Raw genomic sequence first — 13,247 nt, 5'->3', positions numbered from 1 at the left:
ACCATCTGGATTTTTGTCCTTCTGTTATAGTGGTAAATTAGGATGATCATAATGGGTGAGGTTGTAGTTTAGTGCCATCTCTCTCCCCTTTTCTAACAGTGATTCATAGCCACAATAAGGCAAACAATTAGCACATTACTTAGTTCTTGTTAAGCTTCTTTTTACTTGTGATTTGTGAGCTTTAGGAAGGTAGACCTAGCTTTTACAGTGTCAATATGCCTGATCAAACTTCATATAATGAAAAAACTTTTTGTATATCCAGTCTTATTGTCAGTGAAGGGAAATTAATAATTGTTGGGCGTCTTAAGATACAGACATTGTGATATTTTGTGACTGAAAAAAGTCAGGATTTTTTTTTTTAATATTTATTTATTTCAAAGGCAGACTTACAAGGAGAGGGGAGAGGGAGATAGATTGATCTTCCATCCACTGGTTCACTGCCTGAATAGCTGCAATGGCCAAGGCTGAGCCAGGCTGAAGCCAGGAACCAGGAATTCCATTTGGATCTCCCACATGTGTACAGGGTCCCAAGTACTTGGGCCGTCTTCTGCTTTCCCAAGTGCATTAGTGGGGAGCTGGATCAGAAGTGGAGCAGCTGAGACTCGAACCAGCGCTCATTTGGGATCCTCCCATTACAGGTGTGGCTTAACCCGCTGTGCCAGATTCCAGCCCTGTAATTTACTTTTTTTTTTTTTAAGAGAAGTTTAGGTTCAGAAAAATTGAGTGTATTATACAGAAATTTCTCATATATTGTTGCTCTCAAACATGCATAGCCTCCCCCATTATTAACATGTCCCCCAACAGGGTAGTATATTTGTTATAATCAGTGAACCTGCATTGACACATCATGATCAACCAAAGTAAGTACTTTACATTAGGGTTCTTCCTTGGTGTTCCATGTTCTGTGACTTCAGATAAAAGCAAAATGACATATATATATCATTATCGTATCATTCATACAAAGGAATTTCACTACCCTGAAAGTCCTTCATGCTCCAGCTGTTCATCTCTCCCACTCCCTAACCCCTGGCAACCACCCATCTTTTCACTTTTGAGGATTATAAAGAGACAGCTCTTTTTTTCTGGTTGTTAAAGAATGTGTGTGTGTGTGTGTGTACAAACGTATTTAAACTGATCTATTTTCAGATAGAGATGCTACAGGGAAACCATATTGACCTTTTCCAAAAATAAGAAAGCATTATGTCTTATTAAAAGTAGTCTGTGTATTTTGGAATCAGTATATTCTTAATGCAAATGGATGCTTACCTACAGTTGTAGTAAGCACGGTAAGGAAAACAAAATCAATTAGGTATTAAGGGACATTCAAGTTGAGTTAGACAAAAAATCATGAAAGTGATTTTCATTGGGGGCTCATATTGGTCAACTCAGAGCTGGCAAAGTAACTTTTTCATTTGAGGATGATGTGAAAATGGATTAATTTAATTGCAAACATAAAAACATAAGGAAAAAATGTAATAACTTTAAGCATATATATTCAAGGCATGTAGCAGCTCTACATATATGAGAGTACTTCATAAAGTATATGGAAAAGGCATTAAAACATGTTTATTTTGGTGTGAAAATGTTCAAAATACATGCATCATTTTTGATAATATGTATTTTCATGAACTCTTTGAAGATCTCTCATTTGAATGGATTTAAAATCATTTTATACCAAAATAAACACCTTTTATTACAAAAAAAAAAGAGAGAGATGTATTTATTTGAAAGGCAGAATGACACAGAAGGAGAGACACAAGAAAGATCTTTTTTTTAATTTTTTAAAATTTTTTTATTATTATTTTTTATTTTTGACAGGCAGAGTGGACAGTAGAGAGAGACAGAGAGAAAGGGCTTCCTTTTTGCCGTTGGTTCACCCTCCAATGGCCGCCGTGGTAGGTGCGCTGCGGCCCGCGCACTGCGCTGTTCCGATGGCCGGAGCCAGGTGCTTCTCCTGGTCTCCCATGGGGTGCAGGGCCCAAGCACTTGGGCCATCCTCCACTGCACTCCCTGGCCACAGCAGAGAGCTGGCCTGGAAGAGGGGCAACCGGGACAGGATCAGTGCCCCGACCGGGACTAGAACCCGGTGTGCCGGCGCCGCAAGGCAGAGGATTAGCCTAGTGAGCCTCGGCGCTGGCCGAAAGATCTGTCTTTTGATTCACTTCTCAAGTAGCTGTAATGGCCTGGACTGGGCTAGGGTGAAGCCAGGAGCCCAGAACTCCATTTGGGTCTCCCATGTGGGTTGCAGGAGCTCAAGCAGTTGGACCATTTTCTACTTCTTTTTTGTTAGCAGGGAGCTGGATTGGAAGTGGAGCAGCGAGACTTAAATAGGCAGTCCCGAATGGGATGCTGGTGTTACAACAGAGGCTTAACCACAATGTTGGCCCCAATAAACACCTTTTAGTTCCATTTTCCTTGAAGTTTTTGAGGCACCCTTGTCTTATCCCATTTAATTCTCAGTATAGTCCCATTATTATTGGGATAGTGTCATCTAATAGATTGGGGGATAAAATTTAAGAGAGGTTATGTTTTTGACCAAATTTGTTACTGTAAAGATTTGGAGATATGGTAAAATGATCCATTGATTATCCAATTAATTCACTGGAGCTGAGAAAACTTAAGTAAATAATCTAAAATAAATAGGAACCTATATGTCTGATTCAAAAGCAATAATAAGCAACCTCCAGATTACACCCTAGAACTTAAGACATAAATTAAAGAGCTGCCTTTTGTTTCCCCTTCTCAAACTCAAATATTAATGTTTTATCACAGAAGAATACCAGCTCAATAGTTGATATTTATAAGTGATTTTTTTTGCTATAAGTTTTGATAAAATCCCTTTATTTTTGATGAAGTAGACTGTAGACATTTTCCTTAATTGAGCACCATGCAGTTTGTGTCATCACTGCTCTTACCTGCATTGTTCGTTTCGTTCATGTACAACAATAGTCCTATATTACAGATAGCTCTTTAAGGCTCACTGTAAAGAACAAGCTTCAGTTGACTGTGTCATTACATCTTCAGTTATATGGTGATTGTATGTCTTCAACTGGCTTTGCCAATTATACTGGCACCTCAGGCATTAAGTTTCCCATTTATTAATGCTGGATAGGTGATGTTTGAACATTATTTAAAGTTCACATGCATCTTACATTGTGCTTGTTTCTATCTTTTTGTGCTTTTACTTAAATCTAGAGTGTTTTCTTCTACTCTGAATATTTGGAAATTTTTTTTCATCCTTTAAGATGATGCTCATTTTCAGCCTCCTCCTTATATTTCCAGTCTTCCTTCCCTTATTTTTGAATTTAAATAGAAAAGGGATTTAAGATTCAAGTACTTGCTGTAGACTAAGTATTGTACAACTATGTTTTATGTCTCTTAGTCTTCACTATAACCCATAAGGCACTGTTTTTTTAGAAATGGATTAGCTAAAATTCAGAAAAATAACTTGTCCAAAGTCCCAGAGTAGTATAACATAGAGCCAGGATTTAAAATTGTCTTATAGCTTTGTACTAGTGCTTCCTACATGTTAATGAACATGGGGGCCAGTGCTGTGGCGCAGTAGGCTAGGACTCCACCTGCAGTGCTGGAATCCCATGTTTCCCAGCTGCTCTTCTTCTCATCCAGCTCTCTGCTTATGTCCTGGGAAACTGGATGATGATCCAAGTGCTTGGGCCCTTGCACCTGCATGGAAGACCTGGAAAAAGCTGCTAGTTTTGGTCTGGCTGAATCCTAGCCAATAAGGCCATTTGGGGAGTGAACTAGTGGGTAGAAGATTCTCTCTCTCTCTCTCTCTCTCTCTCTCTGTATACACACACACACACACACACATATAACTTTTTGTGTAACACTGCCTTTCAAATAAATAAATCTTTTTAAAAAACTCACAAGCAAATGTCTAAATGTGGGTCTTTAAAAAAATTTAGAGATAGGTGCTTAACTAAGATCTAGAAAGAACTAGTTGCATAGCCAGGACAGAGCAGGACTTGTACCTGGGGTCACTGGGTGCCGTGAGATACCTCTCATCCACAGACAAGTTTTCTTTACTCCGTAAAGTGTTTTAAATAAATTGAAGTCAAAGGAAAGAAATCAGAACAATTTCCTGTACTTCTAAAATCTGGAAATCTGACTACCTTGACTCCATATATCTTCAAGGCAGTAGTTTGCTAGAACTGAATAGTAGACTCTCCTGCAGATGAGCTTTACTAGAATTGGCCCAGCCAGTCTGTCATTTGCTACCTCAAGGCCCTTTAGGTATTTGTGTTTGTTTGGGACTGCTGCTGTTTGCATAATAAGTTGTTACAGTTCTAATTCTTATGCTTATTTCATTTTCTTGTTTATTTTTTACAGAGTCTTTTATCTAGTCTTGTGAAACTGAATAGTTTGACTTTAGCTAGAAATTGCTTCCAGTTATATCCAGTAGGTGGTCCATCTCAATTTTCCACCATCTATTCTCTTAACATGGAACACAATCGAATCAATAAAATCCCATTTGGGATTTTCTCCAGAGCAAAAGTATTAAGTAAGCTGAACATGAAGGTAAGCTTCTGTTTTTCTTGGAGGGAGAGGGGAAGAAAATTACTAACAGTTTTACTAATGCTTGTATTTTTTCTATATGTAGAATGGATACTTAAACCTTGCTGGGACCTAAACTGATAAGGATACTTCAGGGTACCTTTTCTCAGATAACAATTGTCTAGAACCACATATGTCCTGAAGAATTCATTATCAAGAAAAAAAAAATCAATCATGATTGTCCGTAAAGTATAGTAAGGATATTTATTGTAGAACTGACTTATTACATAGATACCACTATGTTAATACCAGTGTGGGTTTAATATTTTTAGGTAGTATATCTTCAAAGAGGTAGTATGGAGCCATTAAGAGTTATACTGTAGTCTAAAAGGATTTTAAATACCAATTGGAATCTCTATGTATTAAATAGAAGGAAGTTAAAGCATATAAAATATCTGTTTAAACATACAGCTTTTAAAGGCTGTTTAAAGAATTTTGTATTAAATATCCATGTTTATCATTGGCTATCAGAATTATTTATAGGGGTAGAGTGGGACAGACATTAGGTTAAGACACTCACATCCCGTTTCCAGTTTTGATTTCCACTTCCAGTTACATACTGCATTTTCTTGCTAATATAGGCACTGATAGGTAGCAGGTGATAACGCAAGTAATTGGGTTCCTGGGACCTGGATTGAGCACCCAGCCCCTGGCATTGGCCAGCCCAGTCCTGGCTGTTGCAGGATACTTGGGGGAAATAAACCTGTGAATGGGAACACTTTGTCTCTCTTTTTCCCTTCTCCCTCTCCCTCCTTCTTTTTTCCCCTCTCCCTCTCCCTTTTTTCCCTCCCTCTCTCCCTTTCCTTTTCTCCCTCTCCAAAAAATAAAAATTTTAAGAATTAGTTATGGGTAGTTTTTAGTTTCTTTTTCACTTATCCACATATTCTATAGTGAAGGAGTTGCACATTTGTAACATGTTATTGTGAAAGGAGAAAATAAATAGAAAATTACCTAGTTCAGTGATTTAATTTACAGTGAGCAGACTTTAAGCCCAGGGAGATAACTGAGTTGGCTACATAGCTTACTTGTGGCTGAGTTAGGAATCCAGGAAACAATGTGCTAAGAGTCATTGTTGATGAAGTATGTTTTACAAATGATTGTATAGAAGCAGGAAAATAGTGGTGACTCATTTAAAAAAAAATTTAGCAAAATTAATTCTTACTCTTTATTGTCTGCTTTTATTTAGTGATAAACATTTTATCCTAGGGATTTTTGAAGTGAAATTGTAGATAATTAATGGTTTAGTGATTTAATTTGTAGTCACATTAAGACTATTTTTTCTTCTCCCGCTTTACTGCTCAGCATCTGTAGTACAAATTCTAGATTCCTTGCTTTCATTTTGAGCTATGTCTTCTTTAATTACATTCCTATCTTTATTTTAGCATTTACATGTTATTCAGTGATTTCTGTACATTATTGTGTATCATGTTTATCAGAATCTTTGAAATACCAAGTATTTCTCTTTGTAGCATATGTGTTTTTCTATTTCCATGACAATCACATAAGGAACAAATTTCTAATTAACCTCAAAATAAAAACCTGGTGGCTAGTGTTGTGGTGCAGCGGGTTAAGCCTCTGCCTACGACACCAGCATCCCATGTTGGAGCACTTGCTCAAGTCCTGGCTACTTCACTTACGCTTTGGCTCCTTGTTAATGTGCCTGGGAAAAGCAGTGAACGATGATCCTTGTGCTAGGGCCCATGTCACCCACGAGGGAGACAGAGTAAAACCATCCGATGGAAGATCTCTCTGTGTTTCTCCCTTTCTCTCTGTTATTCTGCCTTTCAAATAAATAAAATTAATCTTTTAAAAAATGGAAAAAATAAATGAAAGCCTGATTATTGTGTGAAAAACTTTGGAGCCTGAGAGTTTTTGTTGCTTATTTTTTTTTCCTCTTTGTCTTTTTGTTGTGTTGCTTTTTCTTTCTATATGTAGGTATCAAAAAAGAGAATTAACTTTTCTGGTTAAGAATTATTTGCAAAAGAAGAGAGCTCTGTTTTAGGAACTTTGCCTTTATGGTTCTACCTGGCTTCTTTTTGTCTTTGCTAGGACAATCAGTTAACATCTCTTCCCTTGGATTTTGGAACTTGGACTAGTATGGTAGAGTTGAATTTAGCTACTAATCAGCTCACAAAGATCCCTGAAGATGTGTCTGGCCTTGTTTCTCTAGAGGTGAGTATAAATAACCATTTTGAACTGCTTAGAGACTTCCACGAATGTCTCATAAAATTTCAAATTAGAACAAGTAATTTTTGTTTGGGATCACAATTAGAAATGTCAGAATTCTCTTAAACATACAACCTATTTGGTTAAAGATGCTTAGCCTAGGCTAATGCTTTTGAATTGCTCTTACCCACTAAAGTTTGGTAGAAGTTTGAGTATCATTGAAAAAAATGTGCTTGGGGCCGGCGCCGTGGCTCAACAGGCTAATCCTCCGCCTTGCGGCGCCGGCACACCGGGTTCTAGTCCCGGTCGGGGCACCGATCCTGTCCCGGTTGCCCCTCTTCCAGGCCAGCTCTCTGCTGTGGCCAGGGAGTGCAGTGGAGGATGGCCCAAGTCCTTGGGCCCTGCACCTCATGGGAGACCAGGATTAGCACCTGGCTCCTGCCATCGGATCAGCACGGTGCGCCGGCCGCAGCGCGCTACCGCGGCGGCCATTGGAGGGTGAACCAACAGCAAAAGGAAGACCTTTCTCTCTGTCTCTCTCTCTCTATCCACTCTGCCTGTCAAAAAAAAAAAAATAAAATAAAAAAGAAAAAAAAAGAAAAAAATGTGCTTGGAGCCAGTGTTATAGCATAGTGGGTAAAGCTACTGCCTGAAATGCTGGCATCCCATATGGGCACTGTTTCAAGACCTGGCTTTTCCACTTCTGATCCAGCTTCCAACTGATGTGCCTGGGGGCCTCTGTACCCATGTGGGAGATCTGGAAGAAGATCTGGCTCTTGACTTCAACCTAGCCCAGTCTCAGCTGTTGGGGCCATTTGGGGAGTGAACCACAGGATGGAAGATCTGTCCTTGTCTCTCCCTCCCTCCCTCCCTCTAACTCTGACTTTCAAATAAATGAATAAATCTTAAAGAAAGAAATGGTCTTGGAAGCTAAGCATCTGTTAGAACTTTTTTTCCCCTCTTAATTTTAAGAATGACACCATTGTTTGTCATAATAATTATGGATTCTTTAGATGGGCATTCGGAACCATTTATCATATTGCTCCGTCTAAATATTCCATCCTAATTACCCACCTACTGTTGGAAATTCAGTATGCATATTTCTAGCTCTGTATGTTTAGTCCTATTGTTTTCAATATTTAGAATGTCCTTTTTCTCATCTCCTTATTCTTTTCTTTTAAAATGAGTTTCTATAAAGATCTATCTTAATATTTCAATCAAGGGTGATTTCTCATATCTCAAGTCCCTGGGGTTTTCGTGTTTTTTTTTTTTTTTTTATGAAATGCTTCCTAATAGTAAATACTGTTTTAAAAAATTTTCCCATACCTGTATTTTTAAAAAAATCTAATTTCCATTTATTATTTAATAAGATGAAATAGTATGATGTAATGGTTAAAGCATGGAATTTGAAGTCAGCTAGATTTGGGTACAATTCCAGCTTTCTCTCTATGTATATTTGTGAATTTAATTCAACTTTAGTTTCCTAAACTATGAATTGGGGATAGGATTAAGTGCAGTAATGTACATAAAACATGAGTACTATGCTTGCAAAGATTAAACTCAAATGATAGCTGTTATTATTTTCTTGGTCTTATTATATGTAGACATATGTATATGTTTATGTTTGTGTATAAGTATATATTTTTGAGTTGTATAATTGGGGAAAATAAATGGCATAAAAATTAGCCAGAATATTTTTAGTTTGTAACTGGACATTTGTGATATTCAGATAGTATAACAGTAACTATATGAATCTCACGGCAAATAATCTTCTATTTTTTATTGCAATTAAAATGAAATTCTTATTTTCATTAGTTTTGACATAAGCAAATAAAAAATCTCTTTCCAGTAACTATGGTGATATGTTTTTCAACTGCAAATCAGTGAATTAAATATTTATGTTATATAATTGAATGTTACCTATAATATTTACTGTTTGGAAAATTAGCATTGCTTAATAAATTTTAAGCTATATAGTAGTAATAAATAATTCCATTTTATGAGTTATCAAACTGTCAATGATTTGTCTTTAGGTTCTAATATTATCAAACAATCTTCTCAAGAAGCTTCCTCATGGTCTTGGAAATCTTAGGAAGTTAAGAGAGTTGGATCTAGAGGAGAATAAATTGGAATCCTTGCCAAATGAAATTGCTTATCTTAAGGATTTACAGGTAAAAACATTGTCCTGATAGTTTTATAGTTAAGATCTTTAGAATCCATTCCAAATTGCACTTTTTTTTTTTTTTTAAGATTTTGATCTCATTTTTGGACCAGATAGATTTTCCTATTATAGCCATTTGGCTGAGTTTTATGTTCAGATAACTCTTGTCATCCTAAAAAATTATATTTTTTGAAAGACAAGCCTGTACGTTGATTCTTATCGCATCTAATTTCCTTTTTATTTTATTCTTGAGTAGATGTGTTAAGTTTATAGTAGTTGTAGAAAATATATATGCAATTTATCTTGTTAATCTTTTAGAAATTAGTCTTGACAAACAACCAGTTGACCACTCTTCCCAGAGGCATTGGTCACCTTACCAATCTCACACATCTAGGCCTTGGAGAGAACCTACTTACTCATCTTCCTGAGGAAATTGGTAAGAACCCTATGAATGCTTGGCTATGTACTAATAATTTGCTTTTATATATGCAAGCAATATTATAGATAAATACAACAAATGTGTTTTTGTAAATTAAGGTTACATCAGGCTTGAGATGTTTTATAGAGCACCAGTTGTTGATTGATTGTTTGGGCTAGATTTCCTCATGTGTATTAGGATTAACAGAATTTGAGAATGTTTTTTGTATAGGTTATAAATATAATCTCAATTTAGAGAGCTATTTTCTATTTTTTTTTCAAATTTTAAGCTCATAGGCTTGAATTAAATTAGTATAACATTTTATGCCAAAATATTTATGAATTTTTAGGGTCAATATTAATATTTGATTAATATCAATATTTGGGAATACTTCAGGATTTTTCAAGTGTTTTCCTATTCATTATTTTATGTAATCAACCTTTATTTCATAAAATCCCCCTTAAATATTAGGCACTGTAAATTGTAGTCCCTTTTTACGGAGTTAATTAAGTAAAAAGTAGTTCTTGAATTAGTAATTCTGTATTATATTGTTCCATGTGTAGTGTGCTATCCCAGAGGTTCTATAGATTACTAAATAAGAATGATTTTGGAGATAGTAGACTATTCAGAATCTGTCTTTGTGGCTTATTAGTTTTGTGACTTTGAATAAGATATGTGAACTCCACAATCCTTAAACTGCTTATCCGCAAAGTAGGGTTGATAATAGTGACCTCTCACAGGACTGCTTTAAAGATCAAGTAATGTGTTACGTGTAAACAAGCCCATCACTTGCTACCTGTTAATTTTATTAGCCTTCTAATAAAATTTGAATAGTCCAAATTTTGAAGTTTAAAAATTGGAAGCCCCATGAGGCAACTTTACACTCATATTTCTAATGTATTTCTTCAGCTGGCCTCACGTAATTGCTTGAGTCATTTGCCTAAAAGGTATAGGTATCTAAGAATATACAGATTATCTAAGTTCAGTTTTGGTTTATTATTAAATGCATGGCAACTCTCTTAATGAAAGATATAAAAACCAAGTAGGAAAAACTTTCCACATGGGAAATTTATTAACATGACCAATATTCATATTGTCTACAACAGAACTGCGATTATAGACACTGAATATAAAATAAACTTAGCTCTGCAGTTCTAAAGTATATTTTTAAATAAAATGTATTTTTAAATAAAATATATGTACGTGTATATATATATGTGTATATATATATAAAATTGTGTGTGTATATATAAATGGCAAACTGTCCCAAATTGAATATCTGAAGATGTAGAGCTCCTGTGTATTTTCCAAAAAAGAAAAAAAAAAAAAACCTCTATAAGCCTGAAACCCAGCCAATAAAGGAAGAGATGCTGATTTAGTTAGTATGGAGTGTGATTTGGAGATCACAGTTCTTTAAAATCTTCCCACTGGATCTGAAAATACAGCAGTGTTTGATACAGTTGTAGAGTTTTAAGAGAGAAGAGAATAAAAACAAATGTAAATTAAGTGTATATAATGCTAAGGATAACATCATGCCCAGGTAAACTTAAAATAGTAGGTAATTTTAAAAAAATCATAATTGATTTTTTTTTTTTTAAAACAGGTACACTGGAGAACCTAGAAGAACTGTATTTGAATGACAACCCTCACCTGCATAGCCTTCCCTTTGAACTGGCTCTCTGCAGCAAGCTTTCAATCATGAGTATTGAGAACTGTCCACTCAGTCACCTTCCACCTCAGATTGTTGCTGGGGGGCCTTCTTTCATCATTCAGTTCCTAAAGATGCAGGGTCCATATCGTGCCATGGTCTGATACAAACCTGCTGGTCCCACACACTGTTCAAAAATAGACTGCCATTCATGTTTCATATCTATATCTGTATCTATTTATGTAGATATTGATATATATGGCAGATTTAAAAGACTGCATTATGTGTTTCTGCTAATAGAGGAATCATAGCCATTTAGATTTTTTTTAATTCTGTACAAAAGGCTTAAATAAGATTTCTTTGCTGAATTTGATGGATGTTTTTCTGTTGTGTAATCTGATATGCCAATTTGTGTAAAACATTTGCCAACAAATTATGAAGTTACTAAATTTAAGGGACTGAGGCAGTATAGTTAGGTATACTTTCTCGTAGGAAGCATATATTGGGCAAAAAATTTTGTTGCAACTTTTCATATACATTTTCCCCTTTCCAATTGTCAGATATTTATAGGCCCAGAAGGTAGAATTTTTCTTTTAACTTATTTTGAGATTTGAGATTTAAATTTTATATGTTTGTTTACAGTCAGAGTAAATCACTGGATTTTTTTTCCCCTTTGGAGTTGATTTGCTCTGTTTTGATCAGATCTAGACTTTATATCCTTAGCTAAAGAATTTTCATCAGCTCATTTAAATATTAAAAGATAATTGCTTGAGACAGCTGGCAAAGTGAAAAGATACTGGTGAAAGTCTAGAATTCCTTAATTGTTCTTTGATGAGTTGTGAAGCAAAGCATCTGAAATGAGTCTTTGGATACGGGGAGGATGTTGAGACCTTTTATAGTATTAATATCTTTTCTGAAGTTGGGGGCAACAGAAACATGTAATGAAAATGAGTTTTGTCATTCCTGAAAGTTGCAGATCCATGAAAACTAGCAGAATAATTTGGTAAAAAAGTAAATAAATTACCCATAAACACACATTCTATATATGTATATACAATGCTATATAGATATGTATTTATTATCATAAACTACAATAGGTAACTTTAAGGATTTCTCCCTATCCTTGTACAATGAAATGAATGTCTTTCTTTGAAAACTGCAATATATGTACGTTTCCAGGTTATTTAACAGTGTACTATGGTTTTATATCTTGACTTGCCTGGTACATCTTTCAGTTCTGGAATATTTGTGTCTAAGCACAATATCTTCACACTGTGCTATATTGCTGCTGAACTAAATGCACTTTTCCCCACATCTGGGGCACTGGCTTCAAACAATTCAGTTCAGTACTGTTACCTTTAATTTCACCTTTTCTTTCTTGGTAGTTGGTAGTACAATTATGGAAAAGAAGCACATTACATAGAAGCCATTGGTAGTTCAGTGGAGGTTCTTGTAAGATGTGCTATTTGATGTATTTTTTTGCTTTACTGCTTTTTAAAACCAGCAGTATCGTAAATGTGTGCCCCTTATGTAGTCCTTTTACTTTTGGTAATGCTGGTCTAAGTCCGTTTAATTGTTAGAGACTCACAGAGCAAGTGCATTGTAGATATCCTAAAACACACTTCCCGTATAATGACTAACTATTACATGTAATTACATAATGCTGCTTATTTTTTTTTTTTCATTTAGTTGGGCATTGTGTTTTAAACATAGCCATTTCTTTTTTTGAATTAAAAATTATATTATCGTGATAGCAATTTAGACTGTTTTACTTTTCCTGGCTCTCAAATTCAGGACTAGGTTTGAGGTCAAACTTTTGTTCATAATTGGCAATTTTATAAGAAGCAACTAAGAAATGGAAGGCAGGTGAAGATATAAAACCCTAGAATGCTTAAATGTGCTGTAAAACTATTGTAGATGTCACTGGATTTTACCAAGTATTATCCGTTCTTTTTTCCATCTACTGTGGCTTTTCAGTTAAAATTTTGTTTATAAAAGGAATTTATTACAGCTCTACCTAGAGCATGTGTGTATGTGTGGTTTTTTGAATCTCCAAATATGTTCATAGAGAAATATGATGGAACTTGAACATTAAAGGTAAAATATAATGTTTTTTTCTATAAAAATATTATTATTTCTTAAAATCAAAATAGATATGACTTTTAAAGCATTTTGGTTCCTCTGCCTGTATTTACATGTTAACTGTAACAGATGTGCAGAATGATTACATGTAGAAATGATGCTCATATGTAAACCATACGTAGCTGAGGAGTTATAAA

At 35.2% G+C, this 13,247-nt stretch overlaps 1 protein-coding gene across 2 annotated transcripts in view; it reads left to right on the top strand.

Moving 5' to 3' along the window:
• Positions 1-12,990, top strand: part of SHOC2 (SHOC2 leucine rich repeat scaffold protein) — a 91,592-nt gene extending 78,602 nt beyond the window's left edge. For both annotated transcript variants that reach the window (XM_062213958.1, XM_062213959.1), the window contains exons 5-9: positions 4,351-4,539; positions 6,625-6,747; positions 8,775-8,912; positions 9,221-9,338; positions 10,924-12,990. In XM_062213958.1, the coding sequence (XP_062069942.1) occupies positions 4,351-4,539; positions 6,625-6,747; positions 8,775-8,912; positions 9,221-9,338; positions 10,924-11,132 (777 nt within the window). In that variant the 3' untranslated portion in view covers positions 11,133-12,990. The remainder of the gene's footprint in view (positions 1-4,350; positions 4,540-6,624; positions 6,748-8,774; positions 8,913-9,220; positions 9,339-10,923) is intronic.
• Positions 12,991-13,247: the final 257 nt, after the last annotated feature.

Source organism: Lepus europaeus, chromosome 17, assembly GCF_033115175.1.
Source record: "Lepus europaeus isolate LE1 chromosome 17, mLepTim1.pri, whole genome shotgun sequence".
NCBI lineage: Eukaryota > Metazoa > Chordata > Mammalia > Lagomorpha > Leporidae > Lepus > Lepus europaeus.
Note: the sequence above shows the minus strand (reverse complement) of the source record. Positions and strands in the feature narration are given on the sequence as shown.